The 25993-nt window shown below is 33.9% G+C and overlaps 3 protein-coding genes across 9 annotated transcripts in view; 1 reads left to right on the top strand and 2 right to left on the bottom strand.

Annotated features, from left to right (window-relative positions):
* Positions 1-890: 890 nt before the first annotated feature.
* Positions 891-4609, bottom strand: LOC102618892 (putative FBD-associated F-box protein At5g56440). Its single transcript, XM_052433274.1, is given in 5 exon segments — positions 891-1439; positions 1834-1998; positions 2317-2596; positions 2785-3816; positions 4110-4609. Coding segments are annotated over 4 exon segments (1473 nt in total). The 5' UTR covers positions 3621-3816; positions 4110-4609; the 3' UTR covers positions 891-1247.
* Positions 4610-7969: 3360 nt separating this feature from the next.
* Positions 7970-25993, top strand: part of LOC102618124 (F-box/FBD/LRR-repeat protein At5g53840-like) — a 66580-nt gene continuing 48556 nt past the window's right edge. Inside the window, exons 1-6 of one of the 7 annotated variants that reach the window (XR_008051628.1) lie at positions 7974-9817; positions 10154-10318; positions 10956-12896; positions 13214-13324; positions 13437-13601; positions 14023-14420. Coding sequence is in view for 3 of the 7 variants with exons in the window: in XM_052433271.1 (XP_052289231.1) it covers positions 8513-9817; positions 10154-10318 (1470 nt within the window). In the remaining 4 variants the exon portion in view is untranslated. Of the gene's footprint in view, positions 9818-10153; positions 10319-10955; positions 12897-13213; positions 13602-14022; positions 14421-25993 lie in introns of those variants that run through there. The other 6 variants (XR_008051629.1, XR_008051627.1, XR_008051630.1 and 3 more) reach the window with 6 other exon arrangements.
* Positions 17994-19202, bottom strand: LOC107176680 (receptor-like protein EIX2). The gene has a single exon (XM_025097845.2). It carries the CDS (start codon positions 19096-19098, stop codon positions 18211-18213), a length of 888 nt encoding a protein of 295 aa, XP_024953613.2. The 5' UTR covers positions 19099-19202; the 3' UTR covers positions 17994-18210.

Below are 25993 nucleotides of genomic sequence, written 5' to 3'. Positions count from 1 at the left end.
TTTGAAGGCATTCGGAAACAAAGATGAAGATGAATGATATCTTCTCTTTGAATTTATATGGTCATATTTGTGAAAATGTCCTGATCAAATCTCATGTACTAAAAAATACACATGTTGATACACCCTTCCACATTCAGTTGGATCAACCTGAATGTTTACAAGAAGGGCAGCCCATCGATGAGTCCAATTATGAGCAGCCCATGAAGGAAGCCACATCACATGTTGAGGAAGAAGCAACTGGTAATGAATGGTACATAAGCACACGAGTGAGAAGACCCCTGGGTGGTTTAAAAATTATGTCGTGTAGTGAAATTGATAGGGCTCTATATTTGCTGAGAGGTGTATCACATGTACATGACACGAATCCAACAATGTTCATTCCAATACGTTTTCTTCATAGATTCTCTTTTGTGTTTCTAATTCACAATTCAAAATAATCAAACAATTGATACATAGGCTTAATAAATTCCAGTGCGACAATCAAGGAAACTCCTTTACCTCTCTGCTGATCTTGCTGGGATTACTTAACACCTAAATGCCTCCAAGCAATAGTTATGCAACACAAACACAAACAAGACTTTCTCGAAAGTCGAAACCAGTTGAATTGTCAAAAGAAAATTTCCACGCCAAATTAAAGAACCCCTAATTCATAATCATAAATGGACCAATTGCCTAGGCCTTCTCCCTTCGTGGATCTTTAAGTCAGGCCTGTTTGTTTCCCAAAAGTCATTTTCTTTCAGATTTTGTACTGACTGGGGCTACGTCGATCCTGCATTTTCTACCACTGCAAAACCTTTTCAGGCCTCGCAAAATGTTGAAACCACATTTTAGAATGCGTGGACGACATATGTTACACATGTCATTTATGTTTATGTATCATGAACAAAGTATAATACATACTAGATAATTATAATCACATAATCAGAGAATATGAATTGGATATGAATATTACAGTTTATAAATCCTTTCAGAAAAAAATTAAAAGCTGCATAATTAGTGGTATTTCAAAAAACATATGGCTGACAATGTAATTGTCACTGTTTCCACTTACCACAAATTCAAAGGGACGTCTGCTTCAAGCAAATATATATAATATACAAAGTTTCTTTCACATATTTAATACTTTCCCTCCTGCGCCTAATCATCAAAATCTGTTAAAAAAGTCAAGAAATGGCTTAGGCTCAAGGAATTTCAGAGCAACACTTGAAGATGATATAGTAAACTTCATTATTGCTGAGATGATCTCCCTACGATTCTCCACACCTTTCCAACCAACTAACCCTCAATTTCTGCAATACATGTCCATTCTTTAGAAGAAATCTCACCAGCTCAAGTTCATTCTCATTACCGCTAAAATCAATTAACTCAACTGTCTTGAGATGACATGTCAAACACAAAATGACTTTGTCAGGTATTTCCCAATCATCATAGTATTCGTCCTGTCAAGAGAAAACAGACAAGACTGTACGTAAGTAATGCAACGAAATAAATATTAAGAAGAATAATAGCAAATAATAGGGTAAGAATATAAGACTTAGAGAAAAGGGTAAATATTTTTAACTTGCAAAACGAAAAACTCACATCTGCTATTTCTTGCTTTGGTAACAACAAAAGCGACCATCAAGATTAACTTCTACTATTAAGCTCTAAGCAATAAATTAAGATAACATATCATACCTACTCTGAAAGTATTGTCTTAAATTAAAGCAAGCTGCAAGCCTAGTGACACTTTAACAAGATTGAACTTTTAGTACATAGGTGAGAGATATGATAAAATAAATGGGTAGAAGAATGTGTGCTAACAAATCAAATAAATTTAGGCGTTGAGATTACCGAATCAAAATATATTGTAAGAACTTCAAGATTTGGAGAGTGGTTGAGCAGTCTAATTATTAATGGCACAGTCCATTCGGCTGTTGTCACGCAAAGTATTAAAGACTTCAAATTATTGAATGAAGCAGAAAAATAGGATCGCTGTTCAAGTATAGCATTCAGAAACTGGAGGAACCACAAAAGAAATGAAAAGAGTAATCAGAAGTCAATGGAAGTGTAATTAACTAAACACAAAATCTAACTATTGATGATATCTATAAACTCAAGTCAATCAGTTGGTCCCTTTCTAGACGTCAAGAACAAATTGATTATTTAGACTAATGTGGCATCATTCAATGTCATCATGGCTTAGAAAAGTATATTCAGATCAATTGAAGTTCACCACAGCAGGGAATGAGCCATTTCATGAAAAAAGAAAAAAGAAAGCTGTAAACAAGTTCTAATAAAGTCATTCTTTAGCACAATGAAAATATAAAAATATACCTGGTAAAGAGTACACGACAATTTCAGAACTTTAACATCACGAAGTCCATTGAGGATTTTAGACATGCGATGACAAATTTCTTTAGCCTCCATGTACTCCCCGATAGTTTCCAAGAAAATGAAAGCATTTTGTAAAGAGTTTAAGCTCTCCAAGGTGAAGTCAGGTAAGAGTGGAGCAAAAATATTGAAAGACTCAAGATTTGAGCAAGCAATCTTAAGCTTGTAGTTGTCCAATTCATCACCACCAAACTCAATGCGCTCAAGTGTCAAAGACTTCAAACTATTGGAAGAAATGTCAAGAATCTTCAAATCAGGAAAACAACATGAATCCATTTTCAAATTCTCAAGAAGGGGAGAACTTGAAATAAGTTTAAGAAAAAACTATGGTCCAATAACTTGACATTCTTTAAATCAAACGACTTGAGCCGACTAAAACCAACACAAGTAGGTGGTAACTTTAAAACACACCTGTCAATCTCGCGACCAAAATGTAACTTCAGTGCCTCCAATGACTCACAAATTACCTTACAGCTGCGCAAACCTTTTGGTTCACTTAATAAAAACTCATCTACGGTCAGATACTTTAAACTGGTTGTTGAAATATCAAGACTCTCGAAATTGTGGAAAAAACACTCTTTCGTATACAAGTTCTCAAGGAGGGGACAACTTGAAAGAAACTCACGGAACAAGTTATAATCCAATACCTCAACATGTTGTAAATCAAGAGACTTTAGCCGGCTAAAGCCAACACAGGTAGGCAGATTTAAGACACCCTGGTGCTCTCGGTTGCCAAAATCTAACTTCAATGACACCAATGACTCACAAGTTACAAGGGAACGGGGCAACTTAATGGGCTCGTCTGAAATTATATCAAGATCAAGAACTTGCACGTTTCATCGTGCCACAACAGCAATCCATCTGTAAAATGTATAATCATCGACGCGATTCAAGCAAGAAAGACGAAATCTATGAATACTAACGGAACCATTTTGAAACAACAATACCCAGTTGACAAAATCTTTGAACTTTTCATTGGTTGTTTGAAGTGACCATCTTTCTAGCGGATTTGAACAAATATTGTGAACATTGAAGTTCAAGTAAGGAATTGAAAGCCACAAGTACCTCCATTTTCGCGAAACAGCACTCGCTCTAACAACATCAATTGTCTCCAGGAATGAGAAGATATGATGGATAATGGGCTCTGGAAGATTGCTGAGTCTGTCACCATCTTCGCCGCCAACATTATAACATACGCCGCATGTCAATTTTGAAATTATAGGGCTTCTTTGAAGAGCATTTTCCATTGATTTGAATTAAAATTTGGGAGGTGTTCTGGTCAGGTTTCTATGTCGCGGATGATTATTTAGGGGTTGAATTGAAGACTTATCCCCTCAAGTAAAAGAGATTTGAGCTCCGACCGAGAAATTTGTACGGCTGGGAAATGAATGATTTTCTTTTCCCGCTACTTTTTAATCTGATGAGAGTGGGCCTCAGCGATACCTAGTCGGCCCGCCCAATAAGAAGAAGACAGCATAACCGTATAAGACTACAATAATAGCTCTTTCATAAAGAATACTGTAAATGAAGTTATAAAATTTCGTAAATGAACAGGCAACGGTAAGCTTCACAATACAATTTCAAAACGAGAAGTTTCATTTTCCCATGGGGTGAAGCAACCATAAAACTAGTAGAAGATTTGATGATTTGCAGGGTATACTCTGTTTTGGGCCCTCTTGAACTGATGAGTTGAAGCAAGTAGAAACGAAAGCGAATCAAGCAAAAACAGAACCTACCGGAGGGGCTAAGGAGCAGGCATGTTAAGTGGTTGAAGAAATTCTGGAATAGCAAAAAGTCAAGTCGAACTCGCAGCCTTTGTTGTATTATGATTGTCAAGGTCTGTGTAGCCCTGATCGTACAATTGTGAAAATCTGTTATTGCTTTAGCTGCGCGTTTAGCTAGAGGCATTCAAATTGCACTTGCACCGGCCTTTCTTTATGAATATTTGACTGCGTTTATAGAAAAATCTCGTGTCTCTGACGGATTTAATGGTTGTAAAGAGTGAAGATCGTGAATTAAACACTAATATCGCCTCACCGTCGTCACCAAGCTTAGAATTGAAGCATGAAGGATGAAGCTAATGATTCCCCTGCTCCTCCAGGTTTTCCTCCCAAATCCAATTTGGAGGTTGCAAGTGATTTTGGTGATCAAGATAATCTGACCGTTGCAGAAAAATGATCGTTTTAGGGATGAACAGGTTTTTACGCTGAAAAAGTTGTGTAGTCAATTTAGCCATTCTTTTTAGCTTTAGCCAGCTCTAAAGCTACACAGCGCGCACGTGCAATATTTAAATTGTAAGCTAAGTAATAACATCTGACAATTTAGTTCATAAAACTGGCGAAATAATTTTTAAATAATATAGTTATTTCTCTTATAATTAGCACAAATATAAAATTTTGATAGTACAAAATTGTCACAAAATTAATTTTTGAAGGATAATTTATTATCTTTTTTTAATTACTTGTTTTAGAATAAAAGTATAAAGTACAATATTTACTAGATTTTTTAGACAAATTATATAATTTATTTGGTATCAATACAATTTAATCTTTTATTTTCATTCTAAAAATTTATTGCTCTTTTATTGTTGAATTTTAGAATTCATAACGGATTTAGAGTAGATTTGAATTTTTATTTTGAGATTTGGAGCAGACATAGATACTTATTCCTTTTTTGAATTCGGATATGAAGCAAAAAACATGGATCCATAATGGTTTTAGGCAGATAGAAATTTAGATTTTTATTACGAATCTACATTTGGAACAAAGTAGATCTAACCCATATCTAACCTTTTGTTATCCCTAAGTTAATCTCAAAGAGTGTGAGAGTGTTCAAGCTATTGAACCTCAGACAGAATTGGTGAAAAAGGTTATGCAGAATCAACCAGTTTAAGATTGGATTGGAGACAACAATGGAAGTTTCAACTGATAGGTAAGTAGAAAATTCAACTTGTGATATGGTGAGGATGCAGGGAAGCGATTTAGATGGGAACATTAATGACAATGATAAAAGCGGTGAGCACGCTGTTGCCTTATTCTCAAGTTCGTGAGTTGGGGGGCCTTCCCATTTATTGTGAGAGTATCTTTTTCAAAATTTTTAAGAATGATGATTTTTGACCTATTGATTATATCTCACCAACCTTCACTCTTTAGTTAATCCTATTAAAAATTTTAAATTAATCTTCATTTCTCAACATGCCTTATCTAATCCTAAATTTACCTTTATTATAATTTTTATTTTTTTTCCAAGGATCCACTATATAAAACTTATAAAATCTATTTTAAAATAAAAAAATCTCAAAATCACTATAATCTCTATCTTTCTTTTCAAATATTTTATCCATGTTTGCTATAATTATAAAAGAAGATTTGATACTTCTTCATTATCTTCTATTGAGTACTGTAAATTAATTTCTTCCATAATTACAAAAGTAGAGTATACAATAGGGTAAAATCTTGTTTAGTCCCTATATTATGAAGTTAGTGCCCATTTAGTCCCTATATTTTTAAAAACATTTCAAAACGTCTCTGCTGCTAAATATTGACACTCTGCTATATTCTTTTTAAATTACTTTTACAATATTACACTCTTACAATAATGTTTCTTTTTTGGATATTAATAAAAAAATTAGATTATCAAATTAAACTAAAAAATAAAATAAAAAATGAATGTATTAATTTGTGTGGAAGCTCACGTAACACGTATGTCTAAAAAATTAATATTGTAAAAAATTTCATTATCAATTTTTTTAGAAAAATTAATATTTTAACTCAGGAGAGTGTTTCACAAAAATTAATATATATTTTATTTTATTTTTTTGTGTTAAACTAGTAATTTATTTTTTTCTTTTTAATAATGTCTAAAAAAATTATTATAATAGGGTAGTATTGTGAAAATAAGTTAAAAGGAACAAAATATAATGACAAGAGTGTCAATAATTTAATGGTAGGGATGGCTTGATGTATTTTTAAAAATATAGGGATTAAACAGACACTAACTTCAAAATATAAGGACTAAATGAGTTTTTACCCGTATACAATATTTGAGAAGAGATATAATTTAAAAAGTTAAAAGGAATTAAGGTTTATGAAATTAGATTAGCCAAATTAGAAATTAATAGAAATAATCATGCGGGAACACTAAAAAACTATTTTCCATTTTAAGTGTTTTCATACAAAGATAAAATAGTTAGTTTATTAGTTTATAAGTGATTAGTGGGGGCTAGTGAGATATAATGGGAGGTCAAACATCACAACTCAATTTTTAAATTGGGCATCTGCTTCACCTATGCATTTATGGGCTGAGCTATTTTTGAAGAGTTAGGATTTTTTTCCTGATCTAAGCATGTCCTGAACAAATAAGTAATTTTCCTGATCTAAGCATGTCCTGAGCAAATAACTCAATTACAGATTGGTTGTTAATGAATAAATAAGTAGAAAAAGTTAAATCTTACCCATATATTACTAATAAAAGACACATGACCAAATATTCTTAAAAGTTCAGTAGTGCTCAAATCAGGAGAAGATCGTGTTCTATTTTTTAATGGTTGTAATGTAATGTAATGTAATGTGTACATGTTCATACTCGCCCAAAAAAAAAAAGAAAAACAAAATTCTCGGCTATCCATGTATTTATCTTGTCAGTGAAGCTGGAAAATTATTAGAAGACCCTTCCGCTTTTGTATGTCGAAAGCATTGTTAAGCTTTATCAAGCCACTCAATTAATGAGTTTTTAAGTATTATCGAACATTAATTTCCATTTGATGAACCAGATGCATAAACTACACAGCTCCAAATATGTTAGCTGGCAAAAAGGCCAGTCCAGCAGCATTTGTACCTCCATCCTCTGCCGATAAATAAGGGGCCAGTTTTACACACCAAAAGCCCACCATAAAATGCTTTGTGAGATTCGACTAGAAAATTGATCTCTAGAGAAATAAATGGACTCAAATGTTGTCACTGCACAAATGTATTTTTCCATAATCATGTTCTCACGTACATTATGGCCTAAAATACCTACTAGTATATGGATCTTAATGTTTTGTTCTTTATTTTATTCCCAAAAGTCCAAAACTCTTTTAATAAATTTGGAATTTCCCCATAGATTTTTTTTTTTTTAAATAGAGACTAAAACTCCTTCATGGGTGATGATGTATTTCCAAAATCACATATAATTTTAAGACAATTATCCATTAACCACATTTTTTTTAATTTTTTCAAAAATACACATTTTTTTGGCAGAATTTCAGTTAAAATTACATTTTGTTGAATCCATCCACTTCCATCTTCATTCAAGTAAGAGAATTAACAAAAAATTAGTTATATGATTTTTTTGCCCCTAAATGTAAAAGTGCCGTTTTTTTTCCTAAATAAATGCCCCAAAAAAAAATTAAGATATTGAAACTTAATTTACTCTGAACTTGAAGCCAAACCCATAAGAAAGGAATCATCATCAATAGATCTCTAACAAGAAGAGCAAAATTAAGCAAAAGTAACAAAAGAAGCGGATGTATCTTACAGCACCCACAAACTGGAATTTTCATTTAATAAAAGACTGAGATTCTAGGATTTATTCTCTCTCACTTCACTTCCTCAATTATTGCAGCATCCAACAATAGTGCAAGCTCAATCAGCCCTACTTTAGCTCCAAGTTCAAATTGAAAAAATAAAGTTTTGGGGGAAAAAAATCCATAAAAATTTCATTCAGTACCCTAAAAAATATTGCTGCATATTTATAATTTATTCATCACTGGGGACCAAATAAAAGAAAAATCTTTCAAAAGAAGAAAATAAACATTTCCTTTTCGATATGGCCACTGATAGCACCACCACTCTCAATGGTCTACTTACGGCATTGGAGGAGTGCCCGCTATCGTCCCCACCTTTGTTGAGTTACGGTGACGATGTTCACCGTGAGTGCAGTGATTATGGGCTTGTACGAACCGCGATGAGGTGTCTGCTTTTTATTCGGTCGACAATGGAACGTAAGGCCCACTCTCTTCAGAGAAATAAGAAGCGCGAAAATCATTTATTTTCCCGCCGTAATAGATTCTCACGCTAAGTTTTCAATTGAAACCCCCAAATCCACCTCAAGATACAAACCTAACCAGAAACCCCCCAAAATTTTTTAATTCAATTCAATGGAAAATGCTCTTCGAAGAAACCCTAAAATTCCGAAATTCGTAGTGTGTTCTGATATTGGCGGCGATTGCCAAGGTGGCGATAGACTGAGCAATCTTCCAGAGCCCATTATCCATCACATATTCTCGTTCCTGGAGACAATTGATGTTGTCAGAGCAAGCGCTGTTTCGCGAAGATGGAGGTACTTCTGGCTTTCGATTCCGTACTTGAACTTCAATATTCACAATATTTGGTCAAATCCGCTAGAAAGATGGTCACTTGAAAAAATCAATGAAAAGTTCAAAGATTTTGTCAACTGGGTATTGTTGTCTCAAAATGGGTCCATTAATATTCAAAGATTTCTTCTTTCGTGCTTCAATTGTGTCGATGATTATACACTTTACAGATGGTTAAATGCCGTGGCACAACGAAATGTGCAAGTACTTGATTTGGATATTATTTCAGAAGAACCTATTAAGTTGCCCCGTTGTCTTGTAACTTGTGAGTCATTGATGTCATTGAAGTTAGATTTTGGCAACCGAGAGCACCAGGGTGTCTTAAATCTGCCTACTTGTGCTGGATTTAACCAGCTAAAGTCTCTTGATTTACAACATGTTGAGGTATTGGATTATAACTTGTTCCGTAAGTTTCTTTCAAGCTGTCCTCTCCTTGAGAATTTGTACATGAAAGAGTGTTTTTTCCGTGATTTCAAGATTCTTGATATTCCATCAACCAGTTTAAAGTATCTGACCATAGATGAGTTTTTATTAAGTGAACGCAAAGGTTTGCGCAGCTGTGAGGTAATCTGTGAGTCATTGGAGGCACTGAAGTTACATTTTGGTTTGGAGATTGACAAGTGTGTTTTAAAGCTACCATCTACTTCTGTTGGTTTTAGTCGGCTCAAATCTCTTGATTTGAAACATGTTGAGTTATTGGACCATAGTTTCTTTCTTAAACTTATTTCAAGTTCTCCCTTCCTTGAGAATTTGATTATGGATTCATGTCGTTTTTCTGATTTGAGGATTCTTGACATTTCATCTGCTAGTTTGAAGTCTTTGACACTTGATCGCATCGAGTTTGGTGGTGATGAATTTGGCAGCTACAAGCTTAAGATCGCTTGCCCAAATCTTGTGTCTTTCAATATTTTTGCTCTACTATTACCTGACATCACTTTGGAGGGCTTAAACTCTTTACAAAATACTTTTGTTTTCTTGGAAGATATCGGTGAGCATATGGAGGATATAGAGATTTGTCATCGTTTGTCCAAAATTCTTAATGGACTTTGTGGAGTTGAAGTTCTGAAACTGTCTAGTACTCTTTACGAGGTATGTTTTCATATTTTTCATTGTGATGTAACATGACTTCATTAGTACTTGTCTACAGCTTTAATTTTTTCGGTCTTTTTCATTAAATGACTTGTTATCTGCTTTATAAACATCAATTGAACTCAATATACTTTTGTAAGCGATAATGACATTGAATGATGATGCCACATTAATCTGAATAATCAGTTTGTTCTTAATATCAAGAATTGGACCCATTGGTATGTGACTCGAATTTGTAGAAATCATCGGTAATTAGGTTGTCTCTTTAATTATTGCATTCCCACTGACCTATGTTTACTCTTTTGATTTTTATTTTTATTTTTTGTGGATCTCTAGATTCTGAACGCTTCACTTGAAGAAGGATCATATTTTTCTGCTTCATTCAATAATTTGAAGTCTTTAATACTTTGCGTGACTATGGCTGAATGGACCGTGCCGTTAATAATTAGATTGCTCAACCGCTCTCCAAACCTTGAAGCTCTTACAATATATTTTGATGCGGTAATCTCAACACCTAAGTTTGTTCATTTGTTAGACACAATTTCTTCTACCCACTTATTTTATCATATCTCTCATCTATGTACTAGGAGTTTAATCTTTTTAAAGTGTCACCAGGCTTGGTTTCAATTAATACAATAGTTTCGAAGTAGGTCTGATAAAGCGTGATGGTAAAAGTTAATCTTGATGCTCTTTTGTTGTGTTACCATAACAAGAAAGGGCATATGTGCAATGGCATAGCATGACCTTAAACCGAGTGAGGGTAAATTTAATTTACTTAGAAGAATTTGATTTTACTTATTGTTTGCAATTCATTTTGGATTTAACATACTCATCTATTGTGAGTTTGAGTCTTTGAGCCTACTTTTTTTGTATATTATTTAAAGTCGGCTGGAACAAATAAAAATTGAATTGGAGCAAATAAGTTTTTTTGTTGAAATAAGAAAAAATGGTTTCTAAAAAAATTAGACTCAGCAGGGTGGCTCCGCCAACTGAGAATATTATGTTTTGTCAATTAAGATGATTTACCTTTTCATACTTAAGTCTTATCTTACCCTATTATTTGCTTTAAGAAATTATTCTTGTTCAGATTTATTTCCTTGCATTACTTACCTACATCCTATCCATTTTCTCTTTACAGGGTGAATATTTTGATGAGTGGAAAATATCTAACAAGGCTATTTTGTGTTTGACATGTCATCTCAAGACGGTTGATTTAGTTGAATTTAAAGGTCATGAAAATGAACTTGAGTTGGTGAGATTTCTTCTAAAGAATGGACACGTGTTACAAAAATTGAGGATTAGTTGGTTGGAAGATGTCTACAATCGTAGGGAGATCATCTCGAGGATAATGAAGTTTCCGAGATCATCTTCCAGTGTTATACTGAAATTCCTTCAGCCTAAATCACCTTTTGACTTCTGTGAAATATTAAGATGATTGACTTATGATGGAAATATGATATATGTGAGAGTAACTTTGTTTGTCATCTATATTTGATTTGCTTGAAGCGAACATTCTTTTGGATTTGTGGAAAGTGGAAACAGAGCCAGTTACAAGGACAGCAATGTATTTTGCTTCAAAATACTATCCAATTATGCAGCTTTTCAGTTTTCTGTTGTCCAATTCTGAAAGGGTTTATGAATTATGATATTAATATTTATTTCAAATTGTTGTCGATTTGCACTCTAATTGTATGTTATACAACTGTGATCTGGTATGATATTATACTTTTCATAACATACAGAATAAACATAGATGATATGTATAATAGGACAAAGGTTTGAACTTGAACTCAGGTAACCTCTTCCACGAATACGAAATAAAATGCCTTTTTTGAGAAGAGGAAAGTAACAGGCCTTACTGCCTTAAAGATCCCCGAAAGGAGAACAAGAGTACAAGACAACTATTCGTTTGAAGTAGGCAATTCGTCCACTTATAAAATCCCCAAAATTAGGGTTTTTTAATTTGGCGGGAAAATTTCCCCCCGCCGTATTCATTTCTAACCTCCGAATTCCCAATCTCCTTTCCACTTGATAAGTATCTATGGATGAGTAAGTGGATCCATTGATACCCCAGATAGATACTAACATAAAAACCCAAAATTCTAGTTCAATGGTAGACGCTTTTAAGAGCACAAAAATTCCGAGATTGAGAGGTGGCGGTGAAGATGTTGACAGACTCAGCAATCTTCCTGAGCCCATTATTCATCACATATTCTCGTTCCTTGGCACAATTGATGTTGTTAGAGCAAGCGCTGTTTCGCGAAAATGGAGGTGCTTCTGGCTTTCAATTCCGTACTTGAACTTCAATATTCACAATATTTGGTCAAATCCGCAGGAAAAATGGTCACTTGAAAAAATCAATGAGAAGTTCAAAGATTTTGTCAACTGGGTGTTGCTGTCTCAAAATGGGTCCATTAATATTCAAAGATTTCTTCTTTCGTGCTTCAATTGTGTCGATGATTATACACTTTACAGATGGTTAAGTGCTGTAGCACAACGAAATGTGCAAGTACTTGATTTGGATATTATTTCAGAAGAATCTATTAAGTTGCCCCGTTGTCTTGTAACTTGTGAGTCATTGGTGTCATTGAAGTTAGATTTTGGCAAAAAAGTGTACCGTCAGGGTGTCTTAGAGCTGCCTACTTGTGCTGGTTTTACCCGGCTCAAGTCCCTCGATTTGCAAAAGGTTGAGTTATTGGATTCTAACTTGTTCCGTAAGTTTATTTCAAGCTGTCCACTCCTTGAAAATTTGAATATGGCGGCTTGTTTTTTCCGTGATTTCAAGATTCTTGATATTTCAGCAACCAGTTTAAAGCATTTGACCATAGATGATGTTGGATTCTGTGAACCAAAAGGTTTGGCCAACTGTGAGGTAAAGCTTGCCTGCCCAAATCTTCTGTCTTTGAAATTTTCAGGCTCAGCCGAACTGGAGTTCTCCTTTGAGGGGTTAAAGTCCTTAAAAAAGGCATACATTTACTTAGATATTGACGGTGATGATGATGTTTGTTATGGTGTGAGTAAAATATTCGATGGAGTTCGCAATGCTGAAGTTCTGAAACTAAATATGGTTGTTTCCTGGGTGTGAATCTATGCTCTCCTTAAATGTGCTACTATTTGGTTTCTTGTTTGGTGATTTTGTTGACCGTTTACATTTGACAATGCAACTGGTTTCAATGGAGTCTAGTTTGCTTTAAATAACTGTGATCGTGTAAGCCGTTTTTGGAATCTGATATGTGTTTGACATATCACTTGTGTACTATAAATATAATTAGGATGTAATTGTATCATTTGATATTTGCTAGTTGCAGACCTGTCTTTCTAATTGTGCCCATTTTCTTTTTCTATTTTTCCTACCGCCTCACTCTTTCAATTTTTCCTTTTATGAGCCTTATGTAGAACATTTATATGCTATGACCATTGAAAGCATTAGTCGATGTTCTTAGCTCTTACCATTGCCAAGCCAACTTGTGAGCAAAACTCTTTTTTGTTGCTTACTGAGACTCAAACGTAAGTCACGACTCTTTATGAATATCATTGGTACATAGTTGAATTTTGCTTGTGATTATCTCGGAATCCCGATCCTTATGGTTTATAATTTCTTTTTATGTGCTACCTGCAGCTTCTCAATGTTGTATTTGCTAAGCCAGATTGCTTCTTCTCTCCATTGTATAATTTGAAGTCTTTAAAGCTGATTGTTGGCCCATTTGACCAGACCATACAATCAACAATCAACTTGCTCAACTGCTCTCCCAATCTTGAAGCACTTGCAATATATTTTGATTGGGTAATTTCAATACCTAGAATTATTGGTCCAGTTAGGCGTAATTAATCTTGTTTAATGTTAATTGGATTTGGCAATGTTGTGGTTCAAACTGAAGATAATACACTTATAAGCGTGCGAGTACTCACATGCAAAAAATTGAGTGCCTCCTTGGGCCTATCCCATAAAGATAGCATCCTGATGATTACCACAGCTTAGGTCATGTTTGCACAGAAGAATGTGTGAACATTAGCTGAGAATTAGTTTCTTATGGAATTGGATCCATCCAATTGATCAGCTAATTTTGGAATATTTATTTTCGCCTGGTCAGCATTTGGATTTTGGAGTGTTGTTTGGCATAATACCTGATTGGCATATAACCTGTTTTGTCAGAAAAACTTCCTTACTTCTGGCATTGATATTTTATTTGTTTTCACTCTGACAGTTTAAAGATGGTGATCTCTGGAAAATACCAGATAAGGGTATTCCATGTCTGACGCATCATCTCAAAACGGTTGAGATATTGGAGTTTTACGGTAACGAGAATCAACTAGAGTTGGTGAGGTTTATATTAAAGTATGGACAAGTATTGCAGAAAATGAGTATTACCTGGGGATATTCAGGTGTTAAGTATCCCATCAAGATTAGCAGACAGGTAAAGGAGTTTCCTAGACTGTCTCCAACTGCTGCACTGGAATTTCTTGAGCCTTTTTACGAATGGTTTGATCATTTTGGGTTGTGAACAAGAAACACAAGAAAATATTTGAAGAAAAAGCGTTCTTATTCGAAAGAATGTTGTGGATTCATATTTATGCATATGTATACATGTGTTTTAGTAGTTTTCCTAATGAGAACTGGAAGAATATCGCACTGGCTGGTCCTATGTTCTGTTTTGATTGCAATTACTCACTGACAAGAATAGCACACAGCAAAATTGAATGTAATTCAATATAGTTGAATGAGTAAAAGGTTAAAAAAAAAAAACTGTTCCGTTTATTCGACGTACAATCTAATGTCGCACAATGAATAAAATTCCTCTATCTCGGAATAGGCCCCGATGAGATTATTTGCTGGGGCTAAAAAGCTTGGATCTTTAAACGGGGCCGCCTTAGTTATTGAATGATTTTGTGCGAGTAGTTATGTCCAGCTTATCCACTACATATCAATTCCATGCCTATAACATGTCAGGATTGTTCACGCTCTGTTTTTCAACCGGAAAATCAATAAAAATTAAGAATTAAAAATGATTGAGAATTGAGCGACAAACAATAGTGGAAGAGGTAGAGGCTAGTGACTAACCAGTAACGAAGTTCATGGGAGATTTCAATTCATGCTATATGGTCACTGTATCTCATTAATTAAACCTTAAAAGTTCCACAAAACGCTGCAATGATTTTTAGCATAAATAATAAAATATTACATTCTCAAGCTTCAAAATAGTACGCTGAGTTATATTGAGGGCTAAATATTGAAGTGATCCTCACTTATTGAATCGATTCTATTATTATTTAATTAATTTCGTGAACTTTCACATATCAAGGGAAAGAGAATAGGAATAGAACTAAAATGAAAAATAAGAAAAAAGCTGTCCATTAATTTCATTATCGAATCTCCATTTGTTGGATACATGAAAAGACACAGCTGTAAATATATTACATAAAATAGTCCAGTCAAGCAACATTTCTTACAAGCATCCTAATTTGGCACTAATGAGATCCAAGAAATGACAATATTTGTACCTCCATCTTCTGTTGATGGAATATTACATTTCTTACAAGAAATTACACACCAAACGCCCACCACAAATCCAAATGCCGTGCTCACATATAACCAATAGCCCATTTCGTTTTCATCTTCACTGCCATTTTCATTTTCAGCTGGTATCGGAACATTCTGATCTGTGCAATTCTTGGGAAGCGGAGCGCCACAAAGATTGTTTCCAGCAAAACAGGACGCGTTAAAGCCTTGCAGTTGAGTGCCCAAAGGAATTTTTCCGGTCAAGTTGTTATCAGACAAGTTCAAGTGACTCAGAAACGTCAAACTTGAAATGCTTTGTGGGATTCCACCAGAAAGAAGGTTTCCAGAGAAATCAATGGACTCCAATGATCTCATGGCGCCCACGTTCTCAGGAATTTTTCCAGTAAGAAAATTGTGTGACAAATTCAGTGATTGCAATGCTAAAAGATTTGTCATTTCTTCCGGAATGTCTCCTGAAAGATTATTTCCAGACAGATCCATACATCTTACCAATTTAAGCATGGTATTATACTCCAGCTCTCTTCCTTTCATCACGACCAATGCATTCTCGATGAATCTAATGCTAAAGTGATTACTAAAGGTATAATATTCTATATCAGTCTCCATAGAATTGCTCTGGTTCATCATGGCTGTGAGGTTATTGATACATCTCGGTATAGTTCCAGAAAAATTATTATGAGAAAGGTCTAAGATATGTAGAGAAGTTAGACGACAAAGCTCGGCTGGTATATGACCGTGGAATTTGTTTGTTCGAAGGCGGAGGATCATTATTAAAAGCTTTTCTCCAATCCATGCTGGAATATTTCAAGAGAACCCATTTTCACCAATGTCAAAGACTACTAACTTTGCACAATTTTGAAGTGATGCGGGTATTGGCCCAGAAAGATTGTTGTGGTCAAGCTGCAACGAGTGGAGCGAAGTTAAACTTCCCATTGAGGCTGGAAGGGCACCAGTAAACGCATTGTTACCTAACTTCAGGACCGACAAATGTTGCAAATTCATCCAACAATCGGGTAATTCTCCAGACAAAGAATTGTTCGTAAGGATGAGAAATTCCATCGAATGCTTCGCTTCATTTCTCTCAGAACACAAGAAATGGAACAGGGATCCAGCTAAAGCATTGTTGGACAAATCACGTAAACGTATGTTGAAGGGAATAAAAGGTATTGGACCAGATAAACTATTCGAGTTCAAGTCAACAGACTCCAGTTGAGTAGCCTCAGATAAACTAGAAATTTCCCCGTAGATATGGTTGTGAGAGAGATTGAAATGCTTTAATCTACGGGGTATAGATTTAAAAAACCTACTGGGTATGGTACCTAAAATTCCTGAGTTGGGCATATCTAGAAAAAGCAAATGCTCTAGTGAATTAATCCAAGATGGAAACTGAGGGCCTGAATTACAAGAACCTAAGTCTAGTGATTTGATCTTTTTAAAAGGAGGAACCCAGTCAGGACTGACTTTGAGAGTTAATGAATTTCCAGAAACATAAAAAGCTAACAAACTTGTGAGATTGGCAAAATGAATTTCAGAAAGAGTTCCGTTCAATTTGTTATTTGAAAGACTTACAGCTTGCAAGGATGAAAGTTTTCCCAGAGAAGATGGAATATGACCAGAAATCATGTTGTCACCCAGTAAAAGACCTTGTAGACTTTTAAATTGCCCAAGTTCATTGATCAGTTGACTCGAGAGTTTATTATCGCGTAAGTCAACAATCTCTATCACATCTGAAACACATCCTGAGAAAATATCTATGATTTGGGATATGTCTTGACTCAATTTGACATCTATTATAGAGATTGACCTCAAGTTACAAAGTCTTGCAATTGAGGTTGGAATTTTCCCTTGAACTTCACTGTAATCGAGATTGAGTGATTTGATAGTACTACTCAAATTTCCTACAACGCTAGAAATCTGGCCTTCTAATCTATTGCCACGAAGTGAAAGGTACTCAAGACGGGTGAATTTATGCAACCAGGTGGGAATCGAAGAAATGAAATTGTTGGAACGCAAATCAAGATGTTCAAGAGAAGTCAAGTTTTGAAGTCCATCAGGGATTGGACCTCCAAAGGAATTAAAACCTCGATTAAGAAAGATTAAGATAATGTTTACTTTCTGGAGTGGGAGTGTAGAGTGTGTATTCCTCCCACTCCAGTGTTTACTTACCTTAAAAAAGGGGGAGTGGGAGTGGGAATTCGTGGGTCCCACTCAATTTTAGAGTGGGGAGTGGAATTCCCACTCCCATGGGAGGAGGTGGGAGTGGGAATCCACTCCCCCCTCTTCCCATTTTATCCTTATAAAAATAAATAAATAAATAATATTTAATAAAATAAATAATATCATATTTATTAAAAATAATAATTATATCATATTTATTTTATTAAATTTAATAAAATAAAAATAAATAAATATTATATTTAAATTAATAATATTAAACATTAATTTTAATAAATATTAATTAATTATTTATTTAATAATAATAAATATTTTATTCTAAAAAAATATTAATTTTGTACTATATTATCAATAATAATATTTCATTTGTGTTGCTATTATTAATAATTTTTATTCACATAATTTAAATTAAAATTAATAAAAAATTATGATTTATATAATTAAGAATATTAGTAATTATTATTAATTTATAAATATAATAAAATATTTATTTTATTTTCTAAATATATTTTTTATTAATTTTTTAATTACAAATTATAATTTTGTACATAAGGATAAAATTATAAATTAAAACAATTTACTCCCAATCCAAGACAAAGTAAACAAATAATTAGGATTCTGATTGACAATCCATACTTTCATTTAGTCTAAGTAAACACCCTACTCTCACTCCCACTCCACACTCCTAATCCAAGGATTCTCACTCCTCAGGATTCCCACTCCAATCCAAAAAGTAAACGCAGCATAAATGACTTAGACCAAAAACCCAACTAGGAACCAAAGTGTTATCAAACTCGTTGTAACTGAGATCAAGGGTGTAGAGAGATGAGAAATTTGCAATAGGTAGCTCGGGCAAGCTGTTATGGAGGCTGCAAGCTGACAATTTTAACACTTGTAAAGAAGGGAGCATGTTTGTCACCAAAAACCAGTCAGAGGCTGTACTGAGATCCACGCCAGTTAAATCAAGGTGCTTTAGCAAAGATAGACCAGATAACCAGGAAAAGTTTTCCAAATATAAAAAAGACAAAGGGATTTGACTACTGAGATCAAGATATTGGAGATTAGAAAGGTTCCCGAGCTGGTAAGGAATCATTCCCGTAAATTCTGCTCTGGAGAGATCAATGTGTCTTAAACTCCCCATGGAACCAAGGAATACAGGAAGCTGAGCTTTTTCAAAATTATTGTTGCTCAATTCCAAGTAAACCAAATGCTTCAGATCAAGCAGAGATGGATTTATCTTACCAATCAACTTTGACGTCTCGTCCTTATAATCTTCAAGCCAAAAAGGTTCATCATCATGCAGAAAAGGATTTCCGAGGCGGAGCTCTAGGACATGGCCTGTCGAGTCGTTGCAGACAACACCAGCCCAAGTGCAACAATTCCCATCACTCCATAAGGCCAGCCGGTTCGCGGGATCTTTGAGATCTTGCTTGAACCTTAACAGCGCTTCTCTTTCACTTTGAATACAACCAATATAAGCGCTTCCATTGCAATAGCCAATTTTGATATTTGCTAGAGCAAGCAACTCTAGTAAAAGAAGGGCAACAGCAAGTTTCATTATTGGTTTCAATAGAAAATAGAAATTCATGTGGTTGAGAGAACGCTTCAATATACAGCCTGCTATTTATAGCGTCCTTCTTGAAATATTAATTTGTAAATCTTCAAGAGCTAAGCGCTAAATATCTAGAGAGTAATTTTGGTTGGAAATTAGCTAGTGAAAAATTTATGTGTTAAGAGTGTGTGGTAGAAAAATAAGTTAGTTTAATTGAGTGGTCAAAAAATAGTTAGATAAAATGCATTTGTAATGTCGGTGACGTGCACTATAAGTTGAAGCATTTGCTCAATTGTGAAAGTGTGAACCGGAAAATTTTAATAAAATAAGTTAAAGTTAAACCATAAGGGGTTTAAGTCCTATCTTTTCTCAATTCTCAATTACTTCCCCTAACCATATTCTCTTACTAAGAATACTTTCTACTTTCATACTATAGCACACTAGCTTCCTCCTCCAACAGTCCTTACGTATTTGCCTATGGTCTCTTTGATAATTACTTTGCATCTAAATTTCAAAGACAATTTTATCGCTATTGGTTCAACAAAGTAGAAAATTTTAAGTATTTTGATATTATTAGTGGCTCAAGCATAACTTTACGGTTTTTCACAAAAATAACTTTACGATTTTTCACAAAAATAATTTTATGGTGCATTTACTTCTTGAATTGGGAAAACGAAATTTAGAATTGGAATAATCGACAATATTTACTTCAAAAAATAAGGTGCAGAATCAAAATCATTTAGGTGAGACCCACATCAAATTGGATTTTGGAGAGGAGAGATTGATTACTAAGGGGTGTGAATTAGACTCTCATTTTGAGGAGTATCGATTTTACCCATACTAAGCTTTTAGTATTACAAAACTACCATCAGTTTAAATTAAAAAATATAAATAACAAAAAATAAAGAACAACATACCCCTAAACTCGTCGAAGCCATGAAAGCCAAACGTTGCTGTCGAAAGCACAACACCCTCATCGTCACCGTTGGTCATTGTCGATGGAGTAGCAGCTGGCCACCGATTGGCCACCTCGTCAACTCTGTTTGGGCAACAACCAACAGTAGCAACTGTCACAAAATTTGAACCACCACCAGCAGTAGCCGTCCCGTCCCCAATAGCTGCCGGTTCTGATGATGATGATGATGATTATTATTATTATTATATTAATGATAAAAAACATTTAATTAATAAATATTAACGTGAACATTAATATTATTATTATTAACAATAATTAATAATAATAATAATTTTTTAACAACAACGACAATAATTAAAATACAAAATAATAATTATGACAATAGGTACGTAATTAAGGACTTTTCAGTAACTTGTAACAATCTAGTTTATTTTTATTCCGATTACAAGATAAAGTAAACATATCAATGTCAATACGATTCATTTTGAATCCGATTCTTATAGTTAAAATAAACAATTTATTATGATTTCCATTCTTTATTTTGATTTCAGCACATTCTGATTCCAACCCATTTTGATTAGTGATTAATTAATGCACGATTAATCTTGTTGGACAATGCATTCCTAATAAAAGAAAAAAAAATCATGATTTGCTTCTTTAAAGTTAATAAATTATATAGCTTTTATTGATTTGAGCTCACGTTTTTCACCTCATACTTCTTAATTGAATCTTGTTGGACAACATTTATCCATATATTTTACCTTTAATTTTTATTAATTAATTTATTTTTATTGAACAACATAATGGATTGAAGATTAGGAAATAAACTTAATTGAAGAGATCAAAATCTGAAAGAGCTAAACGCTATTGGATTTGCTGCGCAAGGATTTGAAGATCAAAGAACAAGAAGTTAAATATGAAACCCAATCCATTATGGCATTAGTAGAGTTGCCCGTGTAAGACTTTTAAATTCAAATCAAAAAGGGAATCTGGGCTTAAGGGCTTTTAAATTTATAAAGCCTTTGGGCTTAAGAATTTGGCTTGGCTTCCAAAATTGCTGCAGCGTCGGTCGCAAGCATTATAAAAGCAAAGCTTATGTGCCCATAATTTATATATTATTTTTAACGGTTGCTTGACATTATTTTATATTAAATTAATTTTTTCTGTTGGGTTTTATCTTATTTTTCATTTTTCTTAGTGTAGGTATTTATAGTAAATAGAGTAATACAAGGTACTTTAGTATTTAAGTTTTATTTTGAGTTCTGATTGATGTGATATTTATTCATTAGACAATAGTTAAATAATTTTATAAATTATGAAATTCATTATTAAATAGATGAGTGGCAGATGATATTAAAATTTAATTTTGAGACTAAAATATTAAGATTCTTACTCTTTTTTTTTCATTAGAAATATTCAAATAAAAAGAATGAACAAATTGGAGCTTAAATGAAAAATAATTACAGACTGTGAAAGAAAAGAGGAAAGGAATATAAAAGTGATATAAATTAAATTTTTATCAAAATAATTTAATCACCAATTTTGACATTGAGTGTCACATGCAAAGCAATATATTTATTTTCGCAAACTATTGGCTAAAGAGTTAATAAGTGGGGGCTAAATGTGTTAATGAGATCATGTACAAAGGTTTAAGTTTGTTTTAAATTAGAAAGCCTTTTGGCGTAGTGATTGACAAAGAGAGGCGGTTAGCAATATCGTAAAAGGCCACCTATTCGGCAGCCGCATAGAAGCCACAGCCGAGAGAGAAGACAGAAAGCAATTTGGAGGAAGAAGAGTGCTCAGATTATAACTGTGGTAGATTTTGTGGCTGTTAAACATTTATGATTTACCAGTGATTTAAAATTTGTCTTTACGCAGTTAAGATATATAGATTTTTATTTTAACTTTGGATTTTGACCAGGATTTTCACTGACTAAATAATTAAAAAAATAAAACTTAAACACTAAAAATTAAACGACGCCATTTCATGGCCTACTGAATGACGCAACAAAACAACTCTTAACACCTTATTTATTTATTTATTTTTCTAGTTGATTCGCTGTCGTTTCATTCGCCGCACTGCATTCGTAGTCAGACATAGGGATGGCAATGGGGAGGGGAGGGGAGGGGACCAATCTCCCCATACCCATCCCCGATGTTTTGCATATGTCCCCGTCCCCTCCCCGTCCCCGTCAAAATTGCTTGAGAGAATCCCCATCCCCTCCCCGAATAATAACAGGGGATCCCCGAGGGTCCCCGGTCCCCGAATAATTAATAGTCTAATACATTTTTTATTTTCGATTTTAAATTAATCATATTAAAATAAACTCATACCGCTATTGTAAGCTCGTAACCAACTTTGACAGCACATTAAGGCCTCCAATGTGCTTGGATGAAGTTTGTTATGGTATGAGCTCACAACTCTACCACTAGTGTTAAAAGCTGATTCAGAAGCAACTGTTGTAATTGGAATTGCCAAAATATCTCTAGCAATTCGAGCTAATGTAGGATACCTATTAGCATTTGTCTTCCACCAACTCAAAATATTAAAATCTTCCATCCGAGATATAACTTTCTCATCCAAATATGAATCTAATTCATCTGCAACAACTGCACAATCTCCATTGTTTACATAATCATTAAAACCTGTCATCCATTTGGTTGCTTTCTTATAAGAATCCCCTGTAGATCTAGTAGAAGAACTACTACCAGTATAATCAAAGCAATAAACAGTTGGTGAAAACTTCAATTAATACTCTTCAACTAATTCCCGGCAAAGGGTGACCACTTTCCCAACATACAACTATTTTGATATTTATTATTTTTAACAATATTTATAATTTTGTTATTTATTTATTAGTAATTTTAAAAATAAAAATAAAATTAAAAATTAAAATGGGGAAATGGGTAGGGGATGGGGATTCCACCTCATCCCCGTCCCCTCCCCGAATAAAAAGTTGGGAAAAAAATTTTCCCCGTCCCCTCCCCGAAAAAAAAATTGGGTATAAAATTATCCCCGTACCCTCCCCGAATGGGGAAAATCCCCGAGGGTACCCATCCCCGTGGGGATTTTTGCCATCCCTAGTCAGACAGGAATCATAAAAACTGAAACCTTACTTGTCGAGTAGAACCCAAACCCTAGTCTCTGCCGTTATCCAAAACCCCCTACGCCCAAGGCTAGGGGTGAGTGAAAACCCAATCCAACAAAATGGATTGAATCTAATATAATCAAATTCAATTTAACTTTTACGGGTTAAGTGAATTTTTCTTTTTTAATTTAGTCAATTTTTTTTCAACTTAATCTAATAATTGAGTTGGATTGAATTAATCATAAAAAATCCGTTTAACTCATGTAAAAGAAAATAATAATAATAATAATAATAATAATAATAATAATAATAATAATAATAATAATAATAATAATAATAATAATTTTGAATTATACCATTATTTTTATTAAAATTTATAACCTGATATTTTTGTTCAGAAAAAAGTTAACTTATGCATGCTATTTTTAGTTTTGTAATTCCACGATTGGCTAGGGGTTTACTCCATTTTCAGAAGTGGGGCCTCAAAGCAACTTGTTAAATTTTTTTTGGTAGAGCAATTAAAAAGTAATTTTGAACTTATGAGAAAGGGTAAAATTCAAGGAAATTGTTTTGCAAATTTTCCAACGGAAGTTGGAGGCCTAACACGTGTGTGAAGGTGAAACTTTTGTCCCCCCCCCCCCCCCCAAAAAAAAAAAAGAAACATAGCCGACCTAGTCATGTCATGAATTTTCCTTCCAAATTCACATCCCCGCTTAATTTACTCTAGTGATGCGATGACCCAAACTGTTTCCATTTGAATTTTCTTTACATGTGTTTCATGTTAAGGCGAAAACACATTTACGCTAAATGGTTGACGACATGTGTGGCATGGTGCAACCGTCGTAACACAGCTGGACCTCATTTTACAGCAAGCTCTTTAGTAATTTAGTCCACTTTCTTTACCTTTTACGCTAAATAGCCATTCTACCACACTTTTATAGCAAAGAGTCAAGATTCAATAAATGCTCCATGACTTCATTTCATGCATGATGGCGTGCGAGATCAGTTGGGCTCCATTATTCATGCAATTACTGTGTTCATTTGGTGGCTTATAAAAGTTAAGATTATCAAGCTCAAATGTAGGCTATTTCAGTGGATTTGGGTCCCGAATTATTTGATAATTGAATGTTCACTTTGCCCATAAATAGAGACGGATCTTGAAGCTAAAGTCATTGGAGTATGGTTGAAGTTCTCTATCAATTTGAGAACTTAAGAGTATTTAATGAGAAGTAATTCCTAAGCATTTGAGAGAATTAAAAGGTTCTTGTGCGATTCGAGAGCTTGAGTATACTAAGGTTTTGGGTTGTAAAATAAGTACTCCAATTCTTATATTCTCCATTTTCATAATAAAATATTCTTCTTTTTCTTTGCCCGTGAACGTGGATTAAAAAATTGAACTACATATATCATATGTGTGCTTTTTGTGATTATTTCTATTTTTTTTTCTATCACCCTCATCAATATTTGCCATATAATTTGAGACCATTGCAACAATTATGAAATTAAAACCCCCATGGATATTATCATTTTATTATCAAAGTTATTCTGACATATCATGTCAGTACCATAATATTCACGTTTTTTTAACGGAATAGTAGTGAATTGATAACGGCACAAATGTTTGGTAATAAAATGTACTTTTCGGCAAACCACGGTCAGAATAACTTTGGTAGTAAAATGATAATTTTCCAAACCCCCAAAAAAAAATCAAAATAATTTTGTTATCAATATCTTCAATTTAGCAAACTAGAGATCATAAATTCAAAATACAGTAACGATGCATAAATGTTGTCTCACCAAACCAATTATTACAATGTGTTTAATAATAGTTGACCTTTTATATTATCATTAACGAGATAATATTACAATATCAATTAATAAATGAATAACGCATTATGTATGACATTATTAAAAGAACGAATTTTGTATCTGTTGGTGTAATTTTTTTCCCAACTTATTAGGTAAAAATTCCAATCAAAGACGACCCCCCTTTAGGACTGGGATTTCTCTTAGTTGGATCTAATGATGATGAGTTTTCCCTTTGAATTGATCTTAATGGGCCTTTGAGTCTCCTCTGGGTCTACTTCATTAGGAGGTGAAAATGTCCTTACTGAATGATACTCTATAAGCACAAGAAAAAGATCAAAGGGCATGCTTTGCCGGCATAAACCCTCAGACGGTCAAGTCAGTCACCAGATTTTTTCGATATGTAAATTTAGAGAGAGAAACATTAGAGAAAGAAAGTCAATGTTTCCCCTTTTAAGTCCGTTTTTCTTACCTTTTAGTGAGAATAGAAGACATATTTATAAGCGAAGTTGATTTGACTTGAGTCCTAATTATTTTGATGACAAGTGTCATTGTTCTTGTGACATCTGGCGACAATTGTTTGCTTGTACCCATACTGATTGACACATGGATATGCAAACTTGTCCATAGATTAAAGAATTAAGCGTTTTTTACCTTAGGTTGTTTTTACTAAGACTCTGGGATGATGGTGTGTAATGAGTTGTGAGTTGGTGTTCAATACAAGCTTCTTTGCAGAACTTGTCAAAAGTTTCATTTGTGTATTCTTTCCCATTATCAGACCTTATCTTTTGCATCCTACAACCACTTTGATTCTCCACTAAAGCTTTATATTTCCAGCAAAATCTGGTATAATCATCAATAAATTCAACGTAATATTTACTACCATTTAAAGATGATGTTTTCTGAGGTCCTCCAACATCTGTGTGTACAAGTTGCAGCTTGTGTGTTGATTTCCATGTTGTTTGAGGGAAATGTTTTTTTAGTTTGCTTGCCATATTGACAAGCCACACAATCTGCTAGCTTGTCCTCCAGCAAAGGAACACCTTTCACCAAATTATGTTTATGCATATATAGAAGTCCATCACGGTGGAAATGCCTGAGCCTTCTATGCCACAATTCT

The sequence above is a fragment of the Citrus sinensis genome, chromosome 9 (genome assembly GCF_022201045.2).
Source record: "Citrus sinensis cultivar Valencia sweet orange chromosome 9, DVS_A1.0, whole genome shotgun sequence".
Taxonomy (NCBI): Eukaryota; Viridiplantae; Streptophyta; class Magnoliopsida; order Sapindales; family Rutaceae; genus Citrus; species Citrus sinensis.
Note: the sequence above shows the minus strand (reverse complement) of the source record. Positions and strands in the feature narration are given on the sequence as shown.